The 24,717-nt window shown below is 43.2% G+C and overlaps 1 protein-coding gene across 1 annotated transcript in view; it reads left to right on the forward strand.

Moving 5' to 3' along the window:
• LOC149433903 (NACHT, LRR and PYD domains-containing protein 12-like) overlaps positions 1-23,446 on the forward strand; it is a 39,786-nt gene extending 16,340 nt beyond the window's left edge. Inside the window, exons 4-12 of the mRNA XM_089664294.1 lie at positions 801-961; positions 4,878-5,055; positions 8,402-8,467; positions 10,903-12,610; positions 17,150-17,314; positions 17,530-17,694; positions 19,109-19,273; positions 22,752-22,916; positions 23,141-23,446. Coding sequence (XP_089520420.1) covers positions 801-961; positions 4,878-5,055; positions 8,402-8,467; positions 10,903-12,610; positions 17,150-17,314; positions 17,530-17,694; positions 19,109-19,273; positions 22,752-22,916; positions 23,141-23,309 — 2,942 coding nt within the window. The 3' untranslated portion in view covers positions 23,310-23,446. The remainder of the gene's footprint in view (positions 1-800; positions 962-4,877; positions 5,056-8,401; positions 8,468-10,902; positions 12,611-17,149; positions 17,315-17,529; positions 17,695-19,108; positions 19,274-22,751; positions 22,917-23,140) is intronic.
• Positions 23,447-24,717: the final 1,271 nt, after the last annotated feature.

Raw genomic sequence — 24,717 nt, forward strand, 5'->3', positions numbered from 1 at the left:
TCAATGAAGCAGCTGAAAGCTGCATCTCCTCCTCTCCGTTCCAGCCTTCCAGCGGTTTCATTGAAAGTCATACAAGAGATTGCTACTTGTCCTCCCGCTGGTGACCACTCTAGTGATATAAAGATCTATATAGAGAAATCAGGACCTCCTTCCTCCTGCTGGTGACCCCCCTAGTGATGGATTCTAGAACTCCTATTGCCTGGTTCACACTGTTTGCTCATTTGAAATAATTTCATCATCTGAAATAAGTACCCTCAAATTATTTCCCTCTGTAGTGCTGGCCAACAATGGACTCCTAGCGTTGTACTATCTAAAGCAGGGGTCTCCAAACTTTTCAAAGGGCCAGTTTATGGTCCTTCAGACTTTAAAAGGGCTGGAGTGTGGCCAGTGGGGGTGGAAAATGTTCCGGGCACAGCATCAGTGAGAATAAACATGGCCTCAGGGATGGTCAGTAGGAGGAAGAGTAGTGCCCCATCATTGCTATTAATGGGAGGAATAATACTGAATAAGGGTTATCGGTGGAAGAAATAGTGCCCCATCGATGGTGTCAGTGGAATACTGCTTCATATCATTGGGAGGAACAGAGCCCCAAGGGCCGGATAAAGGCTAGCAAAGGACCACATCCGGCCTTAGAGCTGCAGTTTGGAGACCGCTGCTCTAAGGGAATCCTTTTTCCCTACATGCATTATTTTACTGTTCTCTGCAGATTTAGTAAATCACCCCCATAGACTTTCTCAGTGATAGTTAGGATTCTGAGTTCAAGCCACAATCCTGTATTTACGTTTTCTGTGTTTCTGCAGAGGACATCAGGAGCTTTCTTCAGCAGCTGTCTGAGTATGACGATCCATCGCTGAGGAGGATTTACGAGTATTACAGAGATGATCTGATCTACATCCTGGAGAACATGAACACTGAGGCCCTCCTGAAAGAGCTAAAATCTCAGAAAGTCTTAAGCACAGATGTAAGAGAAAAATATTTTGAAATGAAACACAATATTTGTCTACATCAGTGAATAAGATATCATGATTGTAATTGTTGATAAAGTTATGTGCAAATCTTGACTTTTGTGAAAGTCAAGGTTAACCCGACGCCCTACCTCCTGAGCTTACTAGGTTAACCAGTTCTAGACCGAACTGTTTCACCCACTTCCTGCTCAGGCCAATTCCTGCACCTTCAGACCTCAGAGAAGCACCACTTCCTGCACCTTCCCAACTCAGGTCACCCCAATTCCTGTACCTTCCCACCTCAGGTCACCCCAATTCCTGTACCTTCCCACCTCAGGTCACCCCAATTCCTGCACCTTCCCACCTCAGGTCACCCCAATTCCTGCACCTTCCCACCTCAGGTCACCCCAATTCCTGCAACTTCACACCTCACGTCAACCCAGTTCCTGCACCTTCACACCTCATAGAAGCACCAATTCTTGCACCTTCACACCTCAGATCGCCCCAATTCCTGCACCTTCCCTCCTCAGGTCACCCCAATTCCTGCATCTTCCCACCTCAGGTCACCCAAATTCCTGCACCTTCACTCCTCAGGTCACCCAAATTCCTGCACCTTCACACTTCACGTCAACCCAGTTCCTGCACCTTCACACCTCAGATCACCCCAATTCCTGCACCTTCACAGCTATATTCACCCCACAAATCCCCCCTCCCATTCCAAATCCCCCAACATTCTCCTTCCCATCACAAATCCTCCCCCCTAAATTCCACCCTCCCATCCCAAATCCCCCTAAATTATCCTTATCACAAATACCGCCCCCCCCCCCCAAATTCCACCCTCCCATTCCAAATCCCTCTAAATTATCCTTCCAGTTACAAATCCCCCCAAATGCCACCCTCCCATCCTAAATCCCCCCAAAGTCTCCTTACCATCATAAATCCTCCTCCCCCACCTCTCCCACCTCCCCTTGCCCCACCACAAATTCTCTCTTAATCCCCCTTTGGATTTGGAAATGAGTGGTGGCCCTACTTAAAGGACAAGGCTCTCTATGGCCTTAATGAAAAGTAAGTTATGTTTGTCTGGTATGCAGATATTTTGAAAGATGGAGGAACACAGCATTTGTGGTGAATATTAATGCATGTCCAACACGGTTATCACTGGTGATATGTACAACTATAAAGGAAGACACATGTTCTGGGGCTTTTATTGAATAATTCACATGGACATTTGAGATGGACTCACATTAATATTATATATACATCGGAGTAAATATTGAATAGTGGTTGCATTAAACTTAATTTGTAATATGAAAAGATTGGTTCTTCCCAATCCCAATGGCCAGTGAAGCTTCCCTTTATTGTTTTGGAGCGGAATATGGGAGGGAGGGGCTTAGGGGCAAGCGTCAACACTACCCAGAAATTATGAAGTTTTGCTGGTCAGTCCGGGATTCAGCCATGAAGGAAGGTGCGGCAGGCTGCTACAGCATGGCTCCCAAATTTTTGAAATCGGAACAAAGGATACCTATTAGCAAAGATATGTAGGCGTAGCACACACCCTCTGCCACGCCCCCTTAAAGGAGAATTATACCAAAAAAAAAGATTAAATAAACCCACAAGTGCTTTTTTTTTTTTTTTTACCACTACTATTCCTTTATACTGGTTTTTGAAATTTACAAATGCAGCAATTTAGGAAGGTTTAGCACTGGGAAACACTTTTTGAAAGATAAATATAGGGATCAGACCAAAATGAGGGACAAATGAGGAGGAACGAGGGACCAAATCAGGGATAGTCCCTCGAAATCAGGGACAATCCCTCGAAATCAGGGATTTTTGGGAGCTATGCTACAGGTAGGTGTTTGTATTTTAGACCTTCTGCATCTACTACCCTCTACCTCTCTCCCACACCTAAGCGTTCTCCGCAGCGCTTTGCATTTTACAAAAATGCACTACAGTCCATTTAACATGATTTTCTATGGGACACGTTCAAATCTTTGCGTTTTCACCCGGTACGTTTCTTGGAAAGGGTCAGGGACTTTTTTGGATGCAAAAGTTGCATTTTTGGTTCTATAGACTGCAGTGGAAACGCTGCAGAAACACATGTAGTGTGTATTTCCTGCGTTTTTGTGCCTTTTTTTATGCGTTTTACATTTTAAATCTGCCTAGCAACAAGAAGAATGTTAAAAAAAAAAAAAAGCGCAACATGAAAAACGCGGCAAAAACGGCACAAAAACTCAGCAAAAATGCAATGCAGAAATGGCTCAAATGCAACCTGCATAAGTGTGAACCAAGACTTATTGAAACTATTAACCACTTGACCTCCTGAGGATTTACCCCCCTTAATGACCACGCCTCTTTTTGCTACTCGGCGCTGCACTAATTCAACTGATAATTGCGCGGTCATGCAATGCTGCACCTGAACAAAATTTACGTCCTTTTTTTCACACAAATAGAGCTCTCTTTCGGTGTAATTTGATCACCTGTGCGCTTTTTATTTTTCACGCTATAAACAAAAAAAGGCCAAACATTTTGAAGAAAAACAATATTTTTTACTTTCAGCTATAAAAAATATATAGTAAACTCAAAGTTGGTTATAAATTTAGGCCAAAATGTATTCTGCTCCATGTTTTTGGTAAAAAAAATCCCAATAAGTGTATATTGATTGCTTTGTGTGAAGTTATAGCGTCTACAAACTATGGTATAGATACTGCAATTTACGCCATTTTTCTGCTATACAGCGCTGTGCTAGTTTCACGGACAATTGCGCGGTCATGCAATACGGTACATAAATGAAATTTACATCCTTTTTTTCCCCACAAATTGAGCTTTCTTTCGGTGGTATTTGATCGCCTGTGCGGTTTTTATTTTTTGCGCTATAAAAAAAAAGGCTGACAATTTTGAGGAAAAAAAAACAATATTTTGGACTTTTTGCTATAAAACATGTCCAGTAAAAAAAAAAAGCAAAAATCAAATTTAGTCATAAATTTCTGCCAAAATGCATTCTGCGACATGTCTTTGCTAAAAAAAACCCCAATACCTGTAAATTAATTGGTTTACGTGAAAGTTATAGCGTTTACAAATGGCGGGAAAAATACTGGGATTTTTAGGGGTTTTTTTTTATACTAATAATGGCGGCGATCAGCGAATTATGGCGGCGATCAGGGACTTATGGCAGCGACTTATGGCGGGACTGCGGCGGACATTCTGACATTGGGGGGTACTGACTTGGGGTCACTGACATCCCCAAAAACACTAATGCAGTGATCAGTGCAAAAAAAAAAACACTGACACTGTACTAATGGCAATGGGGAGGAAGGGGTTAACTTTATTTTGCAGGGAAGGGTTATAGGAGTGAGGGGAGTGTTTTACTAGGGGGCGGGGGTGTGTACTGGGCGGGACAAGGCTGATCGAGAAAGAGAAACTGTTCTTTCTCGATCAGCTCATCCTCGAGCTGACAGGGAAGTGACAGACAGCACAGCTACTGCAGCTGTGCTGTCTGTCACTGTTTGCCGCCGATTGCCGGGAAACAGCCGCTAAGGACTGGCTGTGACCCGGCGACTCACATCTGCGGCGGTGATCGGCGGAACAGATAGGGCGGTGGCGTGCCTTGCGCGCGCCCCCTACTTGTTTACAAAACACACGTTTTAAAACGTGGTTTTGCCTGCGAGTGCCGCCCTGCCGCCGTATATCTACAGTGGCTGAGCGGCAAGTGGTAATATAATTCCATCCATGCCAAACCCTTGAAGGAAATCATGGTTTGCGTTGTAAGAATGTAGTGCATAAGAATAGTTTTTTAGTTAATTATAATAATTATAACAGTTAATTATAAGTTTTATTTTTCTTTATCTTTTCATAAACTTTAAAAAGAATTGTGTAGAAAAAAATCTCGCTGTGTACTGCAGATATTATATGTAATCAGATACATGTGTTTTTCAGACCTACCTGGCGAAGAGAAAACACATGAGCCGGGCCGCCTTTTCTTACACCTTGTTACAAGGTATTCAGGATCTGGGAAGAGAAGCTGTGATCGGACTCTGCAAATGTCTCTGTGCAGTACAGAAAGATTGTCCTCATCCAAATTTATTGGCCGTTCTGGGAGAAATCAGCCAAAAAGGTAACTGGAATTTATATTTGCAATTGGGATAACCGTGCAGCCAGAGGGAAGAGTCGCATTGTACAGTGGGGATGTGGTCATCTAACACTCTAGAACAGGGGTGTCAAACTGACGGCCCTCCAGCTGTTACGGAACTACAAGTCCCATCATACCTCTGCCTGGGGGATAGTAGAAAAGAAGGAGCGCCCGATGTCCAAAAGAATTCATTTTTGATGGTCGATTGGGAGGCATTCATTGAGAGTAATGTCATGTACATCAAGCAAATCTTATCAACAGTTTTTCTTAAGGATATAAACTTTTTCTATATGAATTTTATTTTTCGAAATGTACTATTACTCCAGATCTTCTGAGTTGTTGGTCTTCATGAATAGAAGTCTTGCTGCAATGGGGTTAATTTGCAAAAAGCATATATCCTGTTCACTCAGCGAAGGTTAATTTCTACTTTGCAAGTGATTTGTTTCTTAGTTTGTTGAATTAGATGGAGTTCTACTGACCTCCATCATCCAACCACAAGCTTTTTTAACCCCTTCAATACCGGGCAATTTTACACCTTCCTGCCCAGGCCATTTTTCAGGTTTCAGCGCTCTCACACTTTGAATGACAATTGCGCGGTCATACAACACTGTACCCAAACTAAAATTTTATCATTTTCTTCACACAACTAGAGCTTTCTTTTGGTGGTATTTAATCTCCGCCGGGGTTTTTATTTTTTGCTAAATTAACAAAAAAAGACCAAAAATTTTGAAAAAAAAACACATTTTTCTTTGTTTCTGTTATAAAAGTTTACAAATAAATAATTGTTCTTCATAAATTTAGGCCGAGATGTATTCTGCTACATGTCTTTGATGAAAATAACCCAAATTAGGATGTATTTTTTTAGTTTGTAGGAAAGTTATAGAGTTCACAAACTATGGTATAGATCTGAAAATTGATCAATCCTGAAGTACTGACAGCCAATCTAATTTCTTGAGGTCCAAGAATGTCAGAACAGTACAGATATCCCCCAAATGACCCCTTTTTGCAGAGTAGACAGTCCGACGTACTTCATAAGAGGCATGGCGAGTTTTTTGAAGTTGTATTTTATTGTCATAATTTTTCGGAAAATTAAAAAATTCAAAAAATTATTTTCACTATTTTTTTTTCTACATACTGTCACCAGTGCAGTACAGCGTCATCATATAACTGGCATGGCAGTGAACAGGGACACTGACTGGTGACAGTATGAAAAAAAAAATATATATATATATATTTTTTAAATTTTTCTTATTTTTTTATTATATTTAATTTTTTATTACATTTTTTTTAATTTTTTAAGATTTTTTTTTCATACTTTATTATGACCAAAGTAGTACAATGTTACCATAGTAACATTGTACTACTTTGGGGAAGTGATCAGTATTTTTTTTTTTTTTTTTTTACACAATTTGCTTATAGCAAAGAATTACTTTGCTATAAGCAAGCATTTACCTGAATGAAATCGATTCATTCAGCTTTTTTTTTTTTGTGCTTAGCTGTGATTTGGTCACAGCTAATCACATGACATGTGCATGTGATTAGCTGTGACCATTCACAGCTAGGCACTAGTATACAATGGATGGCATCATGAATGAAGCCATCCATTGTATACAACTGTCATGTGACCTGCTGTGATTGGTCACAGCAGGTCACATGGTACCAGCAACGGGAGCCGGTACTCGGATCTGTCATCGGCCGTGTCCGAGGTGCACGGCCGGTGACAGATCGCACTGCTGCGCCGCTCTGCATTAGCGCAAACTGCGCATGTGCGGAGCACGCCAAATGGCGTGCACCCAGAGTGCAGAGACACATTTGAAGCCGCCAAACGGCCATTGGCCGGGCGGCTAATGGTTAAAAATGTCCCTTGCTTGTGATTGAATATTCTATATAAGATGAATGCTCACCACATTCACTAGGAAAATGCCATTGCAAAGTAAAAATGCTCTACCCCTTTAGTAAACCAACCCCAATGTGTCCGTGTTATATACAGCATTCAGAGGTCACTTTCCCAGTGCTGATTGGAACATTACAGGAATCTAACTGGTAGATATGTGATCTCTGCACACAATTTAAATCTGGAGAGTTACTTTAACTCATTCAACATGTACTTATTTATTATTTATTATTTCTCTAAGAACATGCTTATGCAAGCAATTGTTTAATCTTTTCCAGCCCAGCAAGGTAACAATAATTAAAGATTAACACTATATTGCCAAAAGTATTGACCCCGCCCTCCAAATCATTGGATTCAGGTGTTCCAATCCCCTCCATGGCCACAGGTGTATACAATCATCCCCTAGGCATGCAGACTGCTTCTACAAACATTGGTGAAAGTTGGGTCGCTCTCAGGAGCTCAGTGACACCAAGCGTGGTCCCGTGATAGGTGGCCACCTGTGCAATAAGTCCATCCGTGACATTTCCTGGCTACTAAATATTCCACGCTCAACTGTTAGTGGGAATATAACAAAGTGGAAGCAACTGGGAACAACAGCAACTCAGCCACCATGTGGTAGGTCACGTCACATGACAGGGCGGGGTCAGCGCATGCTGAAGCGCACAGTGCGCAGAAGTCGCCTACTGCCTGCAGAGTCAATAGCTAAAGACCTCCAAACTTGGTGTGGCCTTCAGATGAGCCCAACAACAGTGCGTAGAGAGCTTCATGGAATGGGTTTCCATGGCCGAGCAGCTGCAGCCAAGCCTTACATCACCAAGTGCAATGCAAAGCGTTGGATGCCGTGGTGTAAAGCACGCCGCCACGGGACTCTAGAGCAGTGGAGACGTGTTCTCTGGAGTGACCAATCACGCTTCTTTGGCAATCCGCTAGCCGTGTCTGGGTTTGGCAGTGGCCAGGAGAACGGTACTTGCCTGACTGCATTGTGTAAAGTGTAAAGTTTGGTGGAGGGGGGATTATGGTGTGGGGTTGTTTTTCAGGGGTTGGGCTTGGCCCCCTAGTTCCAGTGAAGGAAACTCTTAAGGCGTCAGCATACCAAGATATTATGGACAATTTCATGCTCCCAACATTGTGGGAAGAGTTTGGGGATGGCCCCTTCCTGTTCCAACATGACTGTGCACCAGTGCACAAAGCAAGGTCCATAAAGACATTTTGGCCCTCTTTGAAGCTCGCTAAGCTCTGACATGACTCCTTATTACTAGCGGCGCACACCGTGAATGAAGAACGTGAGGCTTCCCACCTGTTAGCTAGGTGTCTCATCACACAGCGGAAGCAAAACAATGTTGGACATCATGTTTAGATATCTTTAAAATGTATCATTATGTGGGTCTGCCTGAACTGGATATGATCACGTCATAAATTGTATTTATTTTTCTATAGGTGAGGGTCTGGTGGAGCAGATTCTGCTGGATGAACTTGGATGTTCACTGATTCCAAAGCTGAGAGGTGAAAAATTATACAGTAAAGTATAACGCAGTATATTTGATTAAAAAAAAATCAATTTCCTCCAAAGTGCAGAGGTGGTGTTGGTATGTGTTCCCTGTATTCAGACATTCCCCTTCAGGTCATACAATTCATGTACTTAGGATTCTAACCGGGGTCATACACAGGAGAGCAGAGAGAGAAGATCCGTTAGAAAGCCATAGTCAGGTCACGAGGCAGGCAGAAGACGGGTCTAGGGACAATCCGAGTCAGTAACAGGAATCCACAGATGCAAAGAGAACACAGGAACAAGCTCACTGGAGAGCCGAAGATCAACCAGCAATTGCAGAGAGCAGTAACGGGACAGGGTCGTCTAGCACCAAGGGCAAGAATCCAGAATTGCCCCCCTTTTCCACATTGTTAATACATGCCATAGAATTGGTGTACCATCCTGCATGTATCCCCCCTTGCTCATCTGCTCCCGGGGCAGCTGTCCCTCCTGCTCACCCCTTGTCCCGGCCCTGGCAGAGAGATAGTGGCGTCCTTATAAAGACCATCTGGCACCAAACTGGGCTGGGATCTGTTGTCTTCTCATATGAAGTGCACACAGGAACAGTTCATAAGACAAATCTGTTGTCTTATATCAATGATGGAGGACATATGACCAGCGTATATTTATATATGTACTTTTCCTGCAGCAACGAACAATTCTTTTCCAGAGAGATGCATTTATTCGGATAAAGACACCTTAAGGTGTCAGCATACCAAAATATTTTGGTCAATTTCATGCTCCCAACTATGTGGGAAGAGTTTGGGGATGGTCCCTTCCTGTTGCAACATGACTGCACACCAGTGCACAAAGCAAGTTCCCTTCACTGGAACTAGGGGGCCAAGCCCAACCCCTGGAAAACAACCCCACATCATAATCCCCCCTCCACCAAACTTTACACTTGGCACCATGCAGTCAGGAAAGTACCTATCTCCTGGCAACCAACAAACCCAGACACATCCATCAGATTGCCAGACAGAGAAGCAAGATTGGTCACGTCTCTAGAGTCCAGTGGTGGCGTGCTTTACACCACTGCATTCGACGTTTTGCATTGCACTTGGCGATGAAAGGCTTGGATGCAGCTGCTTGGCCAAGGAAACCCATTCCATGAAGCTCTCTACGCACTGTTGTTGGGCTCATCTGAAGGCCACACCAAGTTTGGAGGTCTTTAGCCATTGACTCTGCAGACAGTTGGTGACTTCTGCGCACTGTGCGCTTCAGCATGCGCTGACCCCGCTCTGTCATGTGACGTGACCTACCACTTGGTGGCTGAGTTGCTGTTGTTCCCAGTAGCTTCCACTTTGTTATAATCCCACTAACAGTTGAGCGTGGAATATTTAGTAACCAGGAAATGTCACGGATGGACTTATTGCCCAGGTGGCCACCTCTCACGGGACCACGCTTGGAGTCACTGAGCTCCTGAGAGCGACCCATTCTTTCACCAATGTTTGTAGAAGCAGTCTGCATGTCTAGGGGCTTGATTGTATACACCTGTGTCCATGGAGGGGATTGGAACACCTGAATCCAATGATTTGGAGGGCGGGGCCAATACTTTTGGCAGTATAGTGTTAATCTTTAATTATTGTTACCTTGCTGGGCTGGAAAAGATTAAACAGTTTCTTGCATAAGCATGTTCTTAGAGAAATAATAAATAAGTACATGTTGAATGAGTTAAAGTAATTCTCCAGATTTAAATTGTGTGCAGAGTTCACATATCTACCAGTTAGATTCCTGTAATGTTCCAATCAGCACTGGGAAAGTGACCTCTGAATGCTGTATATAACACAGACACATTGGGGTTGGTTTACTAAAGGGGTAGAGCATTTTTACTTTGCAATGGAATTTTCTTAGTGAATGTGGTGAGCATTCATCTTATATAGAATATCAAATCACAAGCAAGGGACATTTTTAAAAAAGCTTGTGGTTGGATGATGGAGGTCAGCAGAACTCCATCTAATTCAATAAACTAAGAAATAAATCACTTGCAAAGTAGAAATTAACTTCGCTGAGTGAACAGGATATATGCTTTTTGCAAATTAACCCCATTGCAGCAAGACTTCTATTCATGAAGACCAACAGCTCAGAAGATCTGGAGTAACAGTTCATTTCGAAAAATAGAATTCATATAGAAAAAGTTTATATCCTTAAGAAAAACTGTTGATAAGATTTGCCAATCACAAACATTTTGAACTACAATCAACTAATTTATACAACTAATCTTTTCTCAGGTATTGATTAAGTATGTAGGTTTGTACACTACGTTTTTCAATTAGTTAAAATGATATGTATTTGTAGTACATTCCCAAATATCTATGTACAGAATATGTCACAAAGTTTTGCTTGAGCTAAATATAACATTGTCAACGTCTGACTTAGCCTGAGTCATAAAATATTTCCATTATATTCCCAGACATTCAGGAAAAGCACAAACATCATCTGATGGAGAAGACTGAGACTCTAGTGGAGCATAGACCCCCAGGAACTACCCTGGAACCACAAAGATTCCTCATCAATGAGCGTTATGTGAAGCTGATTGTAGTCTCCACTGATCATTTCCGGCAGCGTCCCCAGAATGAGCTAATACAGACCGGGGTAAAACATGAGGAATGCTTGAAGAAAACACAGACTAGACTGGAACACATTACCCCCAACAAGCTGTTCCGATGGAACCACCAGTCCCAGTGTGTACCACATGCAGTAATGGTGAGCGGAGTGCCAGGAATAGGGAAGACCACACTGATACAGAAGTTTGTCTATGACTGGGTGACCGGAAAACACTACCAGAGATTTGCCTTTGTCTTCTTCTTCAGATTCCGGGACCTTAATAGACTGGGAGAGGTCAGCTTGGAGGAGATAATTCTTCAACAATATCCGTATCTGGAGGGTCAGATTGGAGATATTTTAGAAGATCCAGAGAGACTTCTGTTTATATTTGATGGCTTGGATGAAAGTATTCACCAAATAGATTTCAGATCAAGTAAACTGTCCAATCCAAAGCAGAGAACAGATATTGGTGAGATTGTGGTCAGTTTGGTGAGGCAGAGTCTTCTTAAGGGTTGCTCTGTACTGATGACCAGCCGCCCAACCAGACTGGGATCAGTTAATACTGATGTTTTCCAGAGAATAGTGGAGATCATGGGATTTCTGCAAAGAGACAGACGGATCTTCTTCAATCATTTCTTTGGAAATGAGGAATGGTCAGAGAAGGCTTTTCATTATGTGCAGGAGAATGACACGCTGTACACTTTCTGTTATATCCCAGCATACTGCTGGATCATCTGTACAGTGTTATCAATGTGCTTCAGAGCCCAACCAACAATCACTGATCAGCTGATGACATCATTGCCCAAAACAGTGACACAACTCTTTGTGACTTTTGTCTCCAACATTCTGGCCAATCACAGCCAGAATACAGATGGTGCTCACACTGCCCGGGAACTGCTGACATCTATGGGGTGGATGGCAGAACATGGAGTCATGAATCACATGATTGTATTTGATGAGCGTCATCTGGAGTCATTCAGTGTGAGAAATGATAAACATCTCTTTTCATCTTTCCTGATGGAATCTGGTCAGCCCCCTGATGTGGATTACACCTTCTTACATCTCACTCTTCAGGAGTTCTTTGCTGCTTTAGTCCATTTTATTGACTATGATGCTGACAGATTACAGGAAACACTTGATAAGGCTGAATCTTATGAAGATGGCCGTGCCGAAATATTCCTCCGTTTCCTCTGTGGTTTCTCAGACTCTACTACTAGATCCATGTTAAAGTCTCATGTGGGAGAATTGTCTACTCAGGCTGCCAGACATGTCATCACCTGGATCCGGGAGAAAACTACAAAACAAAGATCTGATAAACCAACAAGAGGCAACAGAGATCTTCTTAATGTATTCTACTATCTCCATGAGAGCAGGAATAAGGCTCTGGTGTCACAATGTATTGGATCAAACAACATTGACTTTTCCAATGTCCCCCTCAGCCCTCTGGACTGCTCTGTGTTGTCCTTTATCCTTCAATCCTGCAGAGAGATAGAAGTAAATCTAAGTTCATGTAATATTGAGAGTAAAGGATTGAGGCAACTCATACCGGCTCTACACAACATCAAGAGTCTGGGGTAAAGTTTGACTAATAATATTAATCATCTGTGTTAATTTGGAATGATCTGAAATTTCCCAAAAAGAATACTAATTGTTGGGGTTTTCTATATGTGGACTTTATATGTATTTATATGAGCACAATAGAATAGAGGCAGCAGAATCCACTTAATCGTGTATATATATATATATGTGTGTGTGTGTGTTGGATTTTAGACACATATAATACTTCTTTTAGTGACTTGAGGCGATTATGAATGAAAGAGTCATTGAAATAAAAAATGAAGTGTGATTTAATTCTATCACACGATAGTTTAAAATAACAATGTAAAGCGTATCATGAACAGTTCCACGTAGATAAAACTACTGTAGAAATATCAAGCAAAAGTTTAAAGGAAAGTCACTATTATTGTCATAGAAATCCGGCCCTGTGCTGTTCTGTCCTTCATGCTCTCCTTGTCCTTCTCGAGACTTTGTGAAGCAGCCAGAAATAGACGGAAGTGACGATCTTGTCTTCCAGCATGCACCTGTTGGATTTTCTCAGAAGGTCCTAGACGTGTGTGTGTGTGTCAGAGTGTCAGTGTTAGAGTGTGAGAGTGTTCCCCAACTGTCCCTTAAGGACCTTTTATGAAGGAAAAAGCGTCATAACGAGTGATCTTAATACCTTTTATGGAAATTAGTACTGCTAGCAAAGCAATATCATAGAAGGGAGGGGACGCTACACACATGATGTTTTTGATTGACAGGTACAGATGCTGATGTACATAATACTATAAGCTAATGATGTAACCTCAGCTATTCATATTTAAATGATAATATAACTTAAGAACGTATCTTTACAACATATCAATGTATAATCACTAATCTATATATGTATCAATATTAGAAACATATACTAAATACACACAGATACTATAAAAAAACATTAAGTACCGTATTTTTCGCCGTATAAGACGCACTTTTTCTTCCCCAAAACTGGGGGGGAAAAGTTGGTGCGTCTTATACGACGAATAGAGAGAGAATCCGTCAGGCGCGGCCACGGCCGTAGGAAAGGCGGCGGCTTTGGCCTATCTCTGGAGCGGTCGGCCATCTTAGTACACCCGGCGGTGTGCGCTGACGTCATCACCCCCTCTGCTTGTGGATCAGCCCTGAAGACCGGAACGGCGCGGGAACACGGCGAGAGGAACGCGCGGAGCAAAGGTAAGTGAATTGACACAATATGGGGAATGAATTACTATAGGGGGGAGGAATTACTATAGGGGGCATGAATTACTATAGGGGGGATGAATTACTATATGGGGGATGAATTACTATATGGGGGATGAATTACTATGGGGGATGAATTACTATGGGGGATGAATTACTATATGGGGGATGAATTACTATGGGGGATGAATTACTATATGGGGAATGAATTACTATATGGGGGATGAATTACTATGGGGGATGAATTACTATATGGGGGATGAATTACTATATGGGGAATGAATTACTATGGGGGATGAATTACTATATGGGGGATGAATTACTATATGGGGGATGAATTACTATGGGGGATGAATTACTATATGGGGAATGAATTACTATGGGGGATGAATTACTATGGGGGATGAATTACTATATGGGGGATGAATTACTATATGGGGGATGAATTACTATATGTATTGGGTTCAGAATCTTTTTTTTCTAGATTTTCCTCCTTTAAAATTGGGTGCGTCTTATATTCCGGAGCGTCTTATATGGCGGAAAATACGGTAATAGTAAGTCTATAATGAGTACTCCCAATACCGTTGACATTTTACTACCAGAGACTTTTAACCAGCTGTACCTTAATATAGAATACTTAGCCTTCAGCTAGATGGCTAGTTCAGCTAACTCCTGTCTTATTTTACTATCTCAGCTTAATTTATTCATATTTTTCGGTCTCAGCTATAGCTTATATCTCAGCTATTTTACTGAAGAATAAAATAATATCATCGGTTTAAGGCAACAATTCACACATTTTAATATTATGATTAATCATAAAAACCAAATATTTTGCAAGCTTGCCATCAATATAAGTGCCGAATCATACGTTTGAATAATTTCTTTCAATGTGACAGCATTATACAGTGTTATATGCAGAGATCATACATTCAAAGTGCCCCCGGTATAAAGGGACCCACATATCTCTCTTATCCATTTACCATATACTGATTTGCACGTTTTGCTGCATTTTCAGCAATTTTACACCTCCAGATGGAATTTTACCAGAAATGTTTTTTTTTAACCTTATGTCAAATGAACTGGGTAAATGTGAAACCCTCATTCAGACCAATCAGACTCATTGGGTTTGATTTACTAAAGGCAAATAGACTGTGCACTTTGCTAAGTGCAGTTGCTCCATAGCTTAGTAAATGAGGTGAAGCTTCACTTTACAAAAAATACTCAATCACATGCAAGAAAAATAAAAAAAAATGATTTTTTTGTGTGCACATTTCATTTGTATTTATTTCAGGTACTTATAGCGCCGTCAAATTTACACATCGCTTTACATACATATTGTACATTCACATCAGTCCCTAACCAAGGGATGTACAATCTAAGGTCCCTAACTCACATTCACACATACACATACTAGTGGGGGGAGCTGAGGACAGTGATGGGGTGCTGGGGGGAGGGGGGAGCTGAGGACAGCAATTTGGTGCTGTAAGAGGGGGCAGGACATTAATGGGGGGACTGAGGACAGTAATTGGGGGGACTGGGGATATTATTGGGGGGAATGAGGACAGTAATGGGGTTCTGTGGGGGAAAGCTGAGGACAGCAATTTGGTGCTGTAAGAGGGGGGCAGGACATTAATGGGAGGGGGACTAAGGACAATAATGGGGGGACTGAGGACATTCACATCAGTCCCTATTCCTCAAGGGGCGTACAATCTAAGGTCCTTAACGCACATTCATACATACACATACTAGGGCCAATTTAGACAGGAGCCATAATGGCATGTGTCTTGTAAGACTGAGTTAGTCATCAATAATTCAGATAAGGTCCTTCTGATCCCTATCCACATTTTCTATGAGTAGGTGATCTCGTTTCTTGTTTTTTGCCTATAGTATTCCTGTTAAGGGACCTTATCTGGATACCCCCTTGCTTTAAATCTATTGCAGGAGACATTACATTCCTCCTCAAAATCTTTTATAACCACTTCAGCTTCGTAAAATTTCCCCCCCCTTCCTGACCGGCCAATTTTTGAGATACGGCGATCTCTGCTGTGCAGAGAGATAGAAAGCAGCACATCCCTTGCTGGCGGGAGAGAGACCTGTGTTGTTTGCACACTGATCTCTCCTCTCTCAGCTTCACCAACGATCAGAATCCGGACCAAAAATTGGTGGCTGGGACCCGGTGATTGACATGACATTGACCATTGACATGATCTGAGGAAAGGACAAGTCCCTAAAACATGTTATCATGATGACCAGCTTCTCTCCTTTGGTTTGACATGGTTTGAGTGCTCCCCTAGGTTTCCAGTTTGCCCTCACCAGCCCTTGTTTGGGCGGTCTCTCGCCAGGTGTATGACATAACAACCGAATCCGGGACACGTGACGTGGACGCGCCATCTCAGTGATTCCGGTGGCTTCCATCTACATACCCTTCACACTGTCCTGAGGCTCCTAGGCTGAGCTACCTACTGTTGGGTCCAGGATTATGCGTCATCCTCCAGCTTTTGGGAGTATGTGTTTCTCCTCTCCACTGGCTTGGTGATGTATCAATCTGGGCACTCCCACCCGTCATGACAGTAAACTGAATTTCAATTATTACTATTCCTGGGCTTGTGACTCTGTTGATTTCCACAGGTTTGGGAGCGCTCCTTTATTTGTTGTTTTGTGCTCATATCCCATTGCTGGTCAGATGAGTTGTTGGAGCTGCCCATACTGTGGTTATCTACGTATCCTCTGGAACTTCATTGCGTTTGGTATTTGCACATTTACTGGAGTAGGCTGGTGGTTGAATATATAAGGTGTCTTAGGATTGATTTCCAGTATATTTTTGAGTTTACGGATTTGCGGTGGAGGAGAAAAAAGGCAGATCCAGCAGGATTGTGTAGTCTGTAAATGTTTGAGAGGTTCAAAAAGTAATGTGAACCAGGGATCCTTTTCCTGATCCACATCACGAGCAGCAGTCTGGTGCACAGAACCTAAACTTGTGGGCTTCTTTCTTTTTCATTGGGCATTGGTATACTGTATGTCCATCATGACATCTTTTGCCTCTTTATACAATACTTTGGGGGTTCGAGAAAACTTTAGGACTATTTGAGTCTTGTTTATATAATTCTGTGCTCATCCTGTGTATGGAGATATCACCGTCTCTACACATGGAGGACAATATTGGGGGGTCTACTCCATTATAACATTTGTCTTATAAAATTCTATTTCCTGGAGATTTATAAAGTGATGGAATATAAATGATTCCAATAAAGAGAAATGAGTTCCATCCATGTAGAGAATAGTTCCATTCATTCCTGGGGGGGAGGGGGGGGTGATTTATACTCTTCTGCTAACATTCTTCTCTTTTTCTACAGTTTGGATAGAAATCACCTGACAGACAGTTCCTGCCCCCACCTGGCATTTGGAATAAGAAATAACCCAACACTGAGGACACTGGACCTGTCACATAACAATCTGGGGGGTCCTCATTTCGGGGATCTGATGGCGGCTCTGACAACAAGCCGGATAGAGGAATTTCAGTGAGTATAACAGGACACATGGAGGACAATATTGGGGGGTCTACTCCATTATAACATTTGTCTTATAAAATTCTATTTCCTGGAGATTTATAAAGTGATGGAATATAAATGATTCCAATAAAGAGCAATGAGTTCCATTCATGTAGAGAATAGTTCCATTCATTCCTGAAGGGGGAGGATTAATTTTCTTCTGGTAACATTCTTCTCTTCTACAGATTGTATAATAATCACCTGACAGACAGTTCCTGCCCCCACCTGGCATCTGGAATAAGAAATAACCCGACACTGAGGACACTGAACCTGTCTGGGAACAATCTGGAGGGTCCTAATTTTGGGGATCTGATGGTGGCTCTGACAACAAGCCGGATAGAGGAATTACAGTGAGTATAACAGGACTGACTGAGACAATCATATTCTGGGACAGATTAACATTCCAACTATTAAAAAATTCTAATATTGTAAACAAAATCGATCCAATTTTTAGACTTCCTAAGTAGCCAATTATGTACAGCTGTCTAATGTTAGAACCTTATCACACTCTGTTATCAGCTATGAAATAGACTTTTTAAAAAAGTTTTCTAAATGTCAAAATTAAATTTATCCTGATATTTATTAAAACAGAAGAGAGTATAGGAGGTCATACATACAGGACTCCGATCCGACTGCAATCAATAATCAGTGCCCTGTACACATCTGTGTTATTAGGCATGAACATCCGTGCCTTAGGCAGGACATACAACATGCAATTTTCTTTCCTTCAACCACAGGTTGAAGGAATGGAAATTTCTTCATCCTCCATTAACATAAAGAGTGTTGATGGAGAATCTCTCATGCAGTTCTATTGTATTCTGCCGCCACGGAGCACAGAGATCCTTCCCTACCAGCAGAATACAAAGATCACTGATCCTGAGATTGACTTTGGTACAACAAGCCTGCCCATAAATGGATTGAAATTCGGCCAGTTCCTGCTGAAACAGCCTCATTTCAATCCACATTTGGCTGACTTTATGTAAGGGGATCCCCCAATTACTACACATCTACTATTCAGTGTCAGGGATCCCCCATTACTACACATCTACTATTCAGTTTTAGGGGGTCCTCCCATTACTACACATCTACTATTCAGTGTCAGGGGATTCCCATTACTACATATCTACTATTCAGTATCAGGGGATCCCCCATTACTACACATCTACTATTCAGTGTCAGGGGATCCCCCATTACTACACATCTACTATTCAGGGTCAGGGGATCCCCCATTTCTACACATCTACTATTCAGTGTCAGGGGATCCCCCATTACTACACATCTACTGTTCAGTTTCAGGGGGTCCCCCATTGCTACATATCTGCTATTCAGTGTCATCGGGGGTCTCCCCATTACTTCCAATGAGTACAGAGCTCTTATCAGCAGAGATAAATAGAATAGCAGATAACAATCCTCCCGTCCAATCACTAGCAATGCTGATTCCGGCCTCACACTGTCTGCTGATCCCATTCATGCTCCATACACAAGGAGATGATAGCACGATACGAGTCATGTCAGTGGTATTCTGTGCTCATCCTGTGTATGGAGATATCACCGTCTCTACACATGGAGGACAATATTGGGGGGTCTACTCCATTATAACATTTGTCTTATAAAATTCTATTTCCTGGAGATTTATAAAGTGATCGAATATAAATGATTCCAATAAAGAGAAATGAGCTCCATCCATGTAGAGAATAGTTCCATTCATTCCTGGAGGGGGGGGGATTCATCTTCTTCTAGTAACATTTTTCTCTTCTTCTACAGATTGGTTGGTAATCACCTGACAGACAGTTCCTGCCCCCACCTGGCATCTGGAATAAGAAATAACCCAACACTAAGGACACTGGACCTGTCTGGGAACAATCTGGAGGGTCCTCATTTCAGGGATCTGATGGCGGCTCTGACAACAAGCCGGATAGAGGAATTACAGTGAGTATAACAGGACTGACTGAGACAATCATATTCTGGGACAGATTAACATTCCAACCTTGAAAAAAATCTAATAATGAAAACAAATATAATTTCTTTATCATACATCATGGGACACAGAGCATCTTCATATCCATTACAATTATGTTATGATGCCACCAGTAGGCAAGGTTTCTGGGTTTTTTTGTTTAGGTGATGGCCATGTCTGTGTAATCTCTGCATGAAAGAATAGCTAGCTTCTCAATGATTCCAGCTGGAATTAGGAGACTAGCTTTTTGTAGCTTTATTACCTATGGCTAAGACCCCACACTGGACACGTGGGGATGGAATGTAAGGTTTCCAATCAGCACTGGACCCTGCAAAACTGGACCCTGTGCAATGATATTTTGCCTTGCAGATAAATAGTTTGCTATATAGGTCAAAATAACATTTCTCTGTTGAACAGCCAGGTCCCTAAAAGCCATTAGTGGCAGAGCCCGCCATGCTCAGTGAAGAATGGACTCCCAGTGGCATGAAATAGAGGGTGTCCTGGCAGCAGCCTTGCTGATGACCGCTTCCCCGGGGCAGGACATGAGTGTGGGCCTCAGAAGTGTTCTTTATTTTTTTAACTTATGCCTCACTTGTGGGTTCTGTGTAGCTTCTCTGAGTGCCCCAGGTGCTACATAGCTCAAGCAGAGTTTAGGACCAGTCTGGGAGGCTCTAGGTGCCTAAAAGGTACCCAGAACCCTGTTGCTTATAGCTCAGTGCCATCTTTGCTGAGTTGGACTGCTGTTCTCAGCAAGGATCCCTACAAACATGTCAGCAGGCCATGTCTTACCAATGGCAGAGTGTAGGTGGTAAGGGTTTCCAAATACCTTCTTCAGGCAAAGAGGAACCTCCTGGGCACAGCCCCACTTATAATGTATTCTCTGGGGGGTCATTGTGTTCTGTGCAGCTCTGTTACCCTCCTCCTATGTGGTAAATCTGCTACTTCTGGGGTACCGTCCTCCAGTTCCTTTGTGACAAGGGAGGAATTGCTGTGGTACAGCAGCAGCTTTCCAGAATTCATGCTGGCATGGACCGCTTTGGTCACAAATGGAAGCATTCCCCTTCTCCTCTACTCCAGTTAACAGAGAAGGAATAGGTGGAGGATGAGGTAGAGGAAAATAAGAATGTTCCTCTAGAAGGGGATGCAGAAGAACCTTTGTCCAAGGAATCTACTCCTGAAGAACTCCAGGGTCATATCTCAAATCCAAAAGGCCTTTGTGAGGTTTCTCATGGAAGTTGTCCAGATTGCTTTAAAGTTACTGCTTCCACCGGATGCAGCTGGCGGGATCACCCCGATGGGATCATAGAAGAAGATAGCCTCGGTCCTGCTTTTTGCCGTCCCCTTCTCCCGGTCCCCTTTCTTCTCATCTCTCTATGTCTCTCCAACTGCTTTCTCTTTTTTTCTCTTCTATCTTTATTTTCTCCTACCCCCCTTTTTTTTTTTCTCCTTTTGTGTTCTGTTTTAGTTTGGATTTATATTCTTGATATATACGGAACTATCTCATTTGGTTGCCTACATCTCGCCGGGGATGCCCTCCTTGACACTATGTTTATTCATATCTCCGTAATACATGCTATTATGTTATTGATCCTTTCATTTTTCTTTTTTTCTGTATGAAACCATTTTACTTATTCCCATGGATCATCGTCACACTTGTGATGTGGTTTTTCTTATGTCTACTTGTACTTTCATTTCTTCTCATGCCTTGTATTACTAAATTGTTGAAAATGTAAAAAAGACAAATTTGCCTTTAAAGTAACTGCTTCCCGAGTATTCTTTCAGTCAATCCCAACCAATCGTCTGTCACAAGATATGATCTTTAATCCTTCTTTACAGTTGCTGGCTTTAATGGCATGGCTGTTGAAGCCAGGATCTTGAGAGACAGGGAAGTCTCTGTTTCCACTATTCCTACCTTACTGAAGGTTCAGAAGGCAACTTCATGGAAGATTACCAAAAAACTTGGAAATCTTATTTTGCTTGGTGTGAGGCTAGATGATTTTATCCTCACAAGTATGTTGTGGTCACATCCTGACTTTTATCCAATCTGGAATTGATCTGTGACTGACCGTGAGTATGCTCAAGATTCAGATTTCAGCCTTGGTGGTCTTTTTCCAGAGACAGAAGCGGTTCAGAAGCAGGGTTCAGAAGTGTGCTACGTACAGTGTGCAGGGCTCAGGAGTGCGCTACATACAGAGTGCAGTGCTCAGGAGTGTGCTACATACAGGGTTGGGGCTCAGAAGTGTGCTACTTACAGAGTGCAGGGCTCAGGAGTGCGCTGTGTACATAGTGCAGAGCTCATGTGTGCACTACATACAGAGTGCTGGGCTCAGGAGTGTGCTTCGTACAGAGTACAGGGCTCAGGAGTGTGCCACATACCGGGTGCAGGGCTCAGGAGTGCGCTATGTACAGAGTGCAGGGCTAAGGAGTAAGCTGTGTAAAGAGTGCAGGGCTCAGGAGTGTGCTTCATACAGAGTGCAGGGCTCAGGAGTGTTCTACCTATAGAGTGCAGGGTTAAGGTGAGCTCTATGTACATAGTGCAGGGCTCAGAAGTGCGCTGTATACAGAGTGCAGGGCTCAGAAGTGCGCTGTATACAGAGTGCAGGGCTCAGGAGTGCGCTGTATACAGAGTGCAGGGCTCAGGAGTGCGCTGTATACAGAGTGCAGGGCTCAGGAGTGCGCTGTATACAGAGTGCAGGGCTCAGGAGTGCGCTGTATACAGAGTGCAGGGCTCAGGAGTGCGCTGTATACAGAGTGCAGGGCTCAGGAGTGCGCTGTATACAGAGTGCAGGGCTCAGGAGTGCGCTGTATACAGAGTGCGGGGCTCAGGAGTGTGCTTCGTACAGAGTACAGGGCTCAGGAGTGTTCTACCTATAGAGTGCAGGGTTAAGGTGAGCTCTATGTACATAGTGCAGGGCTCAGAAGTGCGCTGTATACAGAGTGCAGGGCTCAGGAGTGCGCTGTATACAGAGTGCAGGGCTCAGGAGTGCGCTGTATACAGAGTGCAGGGCTCAAGAGTGCGCTGTATACAGAGTGCAGGGCTCAGAAGTGTGCTGTATACAGAGTGCAGAGCTCAGGAGTGTGATACGTACAGAGTGCATGGCTATGGTTGTGCTCTATATACAGAATGCAGGGTTCAGCTGTGCGCTGTGTATGGAGTGCAGGGTTCAGGAGTGCGCTGTATACAGAGTGCAGGGCTCAGGAGTGGGCTACATACAGAGTGCAGAGCTCAGGAGTGTGATACGTACAGAGTGCATGGTTCAGCTGTGCACTGTGTACGGAGTGCAGGGTTCAGGTGTGTGAGTACCAGAGTCCGGCACCCCGCTGCCACTCTGCATGTTGCGTGGGGTGACTAGGATGTGCCTAGGTACCCGTTCACATGTCTGATAGTTACATTCATAACTGGGGTAGAATTTTTTTTTTTTCTAGTAACATTCTTCTCTTCACCTACAGTCTGGATAATACTCACCTGACAGACAGTTCCTGCCCCCACCTGGCATCTGGAATAAGAAATAACCCGACACTGAGGACACTGGACCTGTCTGGGAACAATCTGGAGGGTCCTCATTTCAGGGATCTGATGGCGGCTCTGACAACAAGCCGGATAGAGGAATTACAGTGAGTATAACAGGACTGACTGAGACAGTCATATTCTGGGACAGATTATTATCCCAGCCATGAAAAAACCTAATTATTTTAAACAAAAGTGATCAAATTTTTTTCATGAAATTATATTAACTGGAGTTTTATAAAGTGATCTAATATTCATGTAGCGAATAATTACATTAATTCCTGGGAAAGAAATACATTTCTTCTGAAAGCATTCTTCTCTTCTTCTACAGATTGATGTATACTCACCTGACAGACAGTTCCTGCCCCCACCTGGCATCTGGAATAAGAAATCACCCGACACTGAGGACACTGAGCCTGTCTGGGAACAATCTGGAGGGTCCTCATTTCAGGGATCTGATGGCGGCTCTGACAACAAGCCGGATAGAGGAATTACAGTGAGTATAACAGGACTGACTGAGACAATCATATTCTGGGACAATATACACTATATTGCCAAAAGTATTGCCCCCCCTCCAAATCATTGGATTCAGGTGTTCCAATCCCCTCCATGGACACAGGTGTATAAAATCAAGCCCCTAGGCATGCAGACTGCGTCTACAAACATTTGTGAAAGAATGGGTCGCTCTCAGAAGCTCAGTGACTCCAAGCATGGTCCCGCGATAGGTGGCCACCTGTGCAATAAGTCCATCCGTGACATTTCCTGGCTACTAAATATTCCACGCTCAACTGTTGGTGGGATTATAACAAAGTGGAAGCAACTGGGAACAGCAGCAACTCAGCCACCAAGTGGTAGGCCATGTCACATGACAGTGCGCAAACTTGGTGTGGCCTTCAGATGAGCACAACAACAGTGTGTAGAGAGCTTCATGGAATGGTTTTTCCATGGCCGAGCAGCTGCATCCAAGCCTTCCATCACCAAGTGCAATGCAGAGCATCAGATGCCGTGGTGTAAAGCACACTGCCACTGGACTCTAGAGCAGTGGAGACGTGTTCTCTGGAGTAATAAATCACGTTTCTCTGTCTGGCAATCTGATGGACGTGTCTGGGTTTGGCGGTTGCCAGGAGAACGGTACTTGCCTGACTGCGTTGTGCCAAGTGTAAAGTTTGGTGGAGGGAGGATTAAGGTGTGGGGTTTTTGTTCCAGGGTTGGGCTTGGCCCCCTAGTTCCAGTGAAGGGAATTCTTAAGGCATCAGCATACCAAGACATTTTGAACAATTTCATGCTCCAAACTTTGTGGGAAGAGTTTGGGGATGGGCCCTTTCTGTTCCAACATGACTGCGCACCACTGCACAAAGCAAGGTCCATAAAGACATGGAAGAGCCAGTTTGGGGTGGAGGAACTTGACTGGCCTGAGTCCTGACCTCAACCCCATGGAACACCTTTGGGATGAATTAGAGCGGAGACTGAGAGCCAGGCCTCCTCCCCCGACATCAGTGCCTAACCTGACAAATGTACTTCTGGAAGAATGGTCCAACCTTCCCATAGACACCCTCCTAAACCTTGTGGACGGCCTTCCCAGAAGAGTTGAAGCTGTTATAGCTGCAAAGGGCGGGGCCAACTCAATATTGAACCCTACGGACTAAGACTGGGAGGCCATTAAAGTTCATGTTTGTGTAAAGGCCGGCGGCCCAATATGTTTGGCTATATAGTGTATCCAAAACTGGTAAATATTCCAATTGTTGTAATAGTGACTTATTTCTTTTTGAGGCCTCTGTGCCTGGTCTGAATGGAGCATACCATCACTACAGACAGTCTTCATCAGATAGGTGAACTCACCAAACATTTGGCATTCAAGAATATCTTTTTTGCATGTAGAAGGTTCAGACTAAAAAGTGATGTTTCCTT

This window comes from Staurois parvus, unplaced genomic scaffold, assembly GCF_062004578.1.
Source record: "Staurois parvus isolate SC_StPar_1 unplaced genomic scaffold, SC_StPar_1.0 ptg001879l, whole genome shotgun sequence".
Taxonomy (NCBI): domain Eukaryota; kingdom Metazoa; phylum Chordata; class Amphibia; order Anura; family Ranidae; genus Staurois; species Staurois parvus.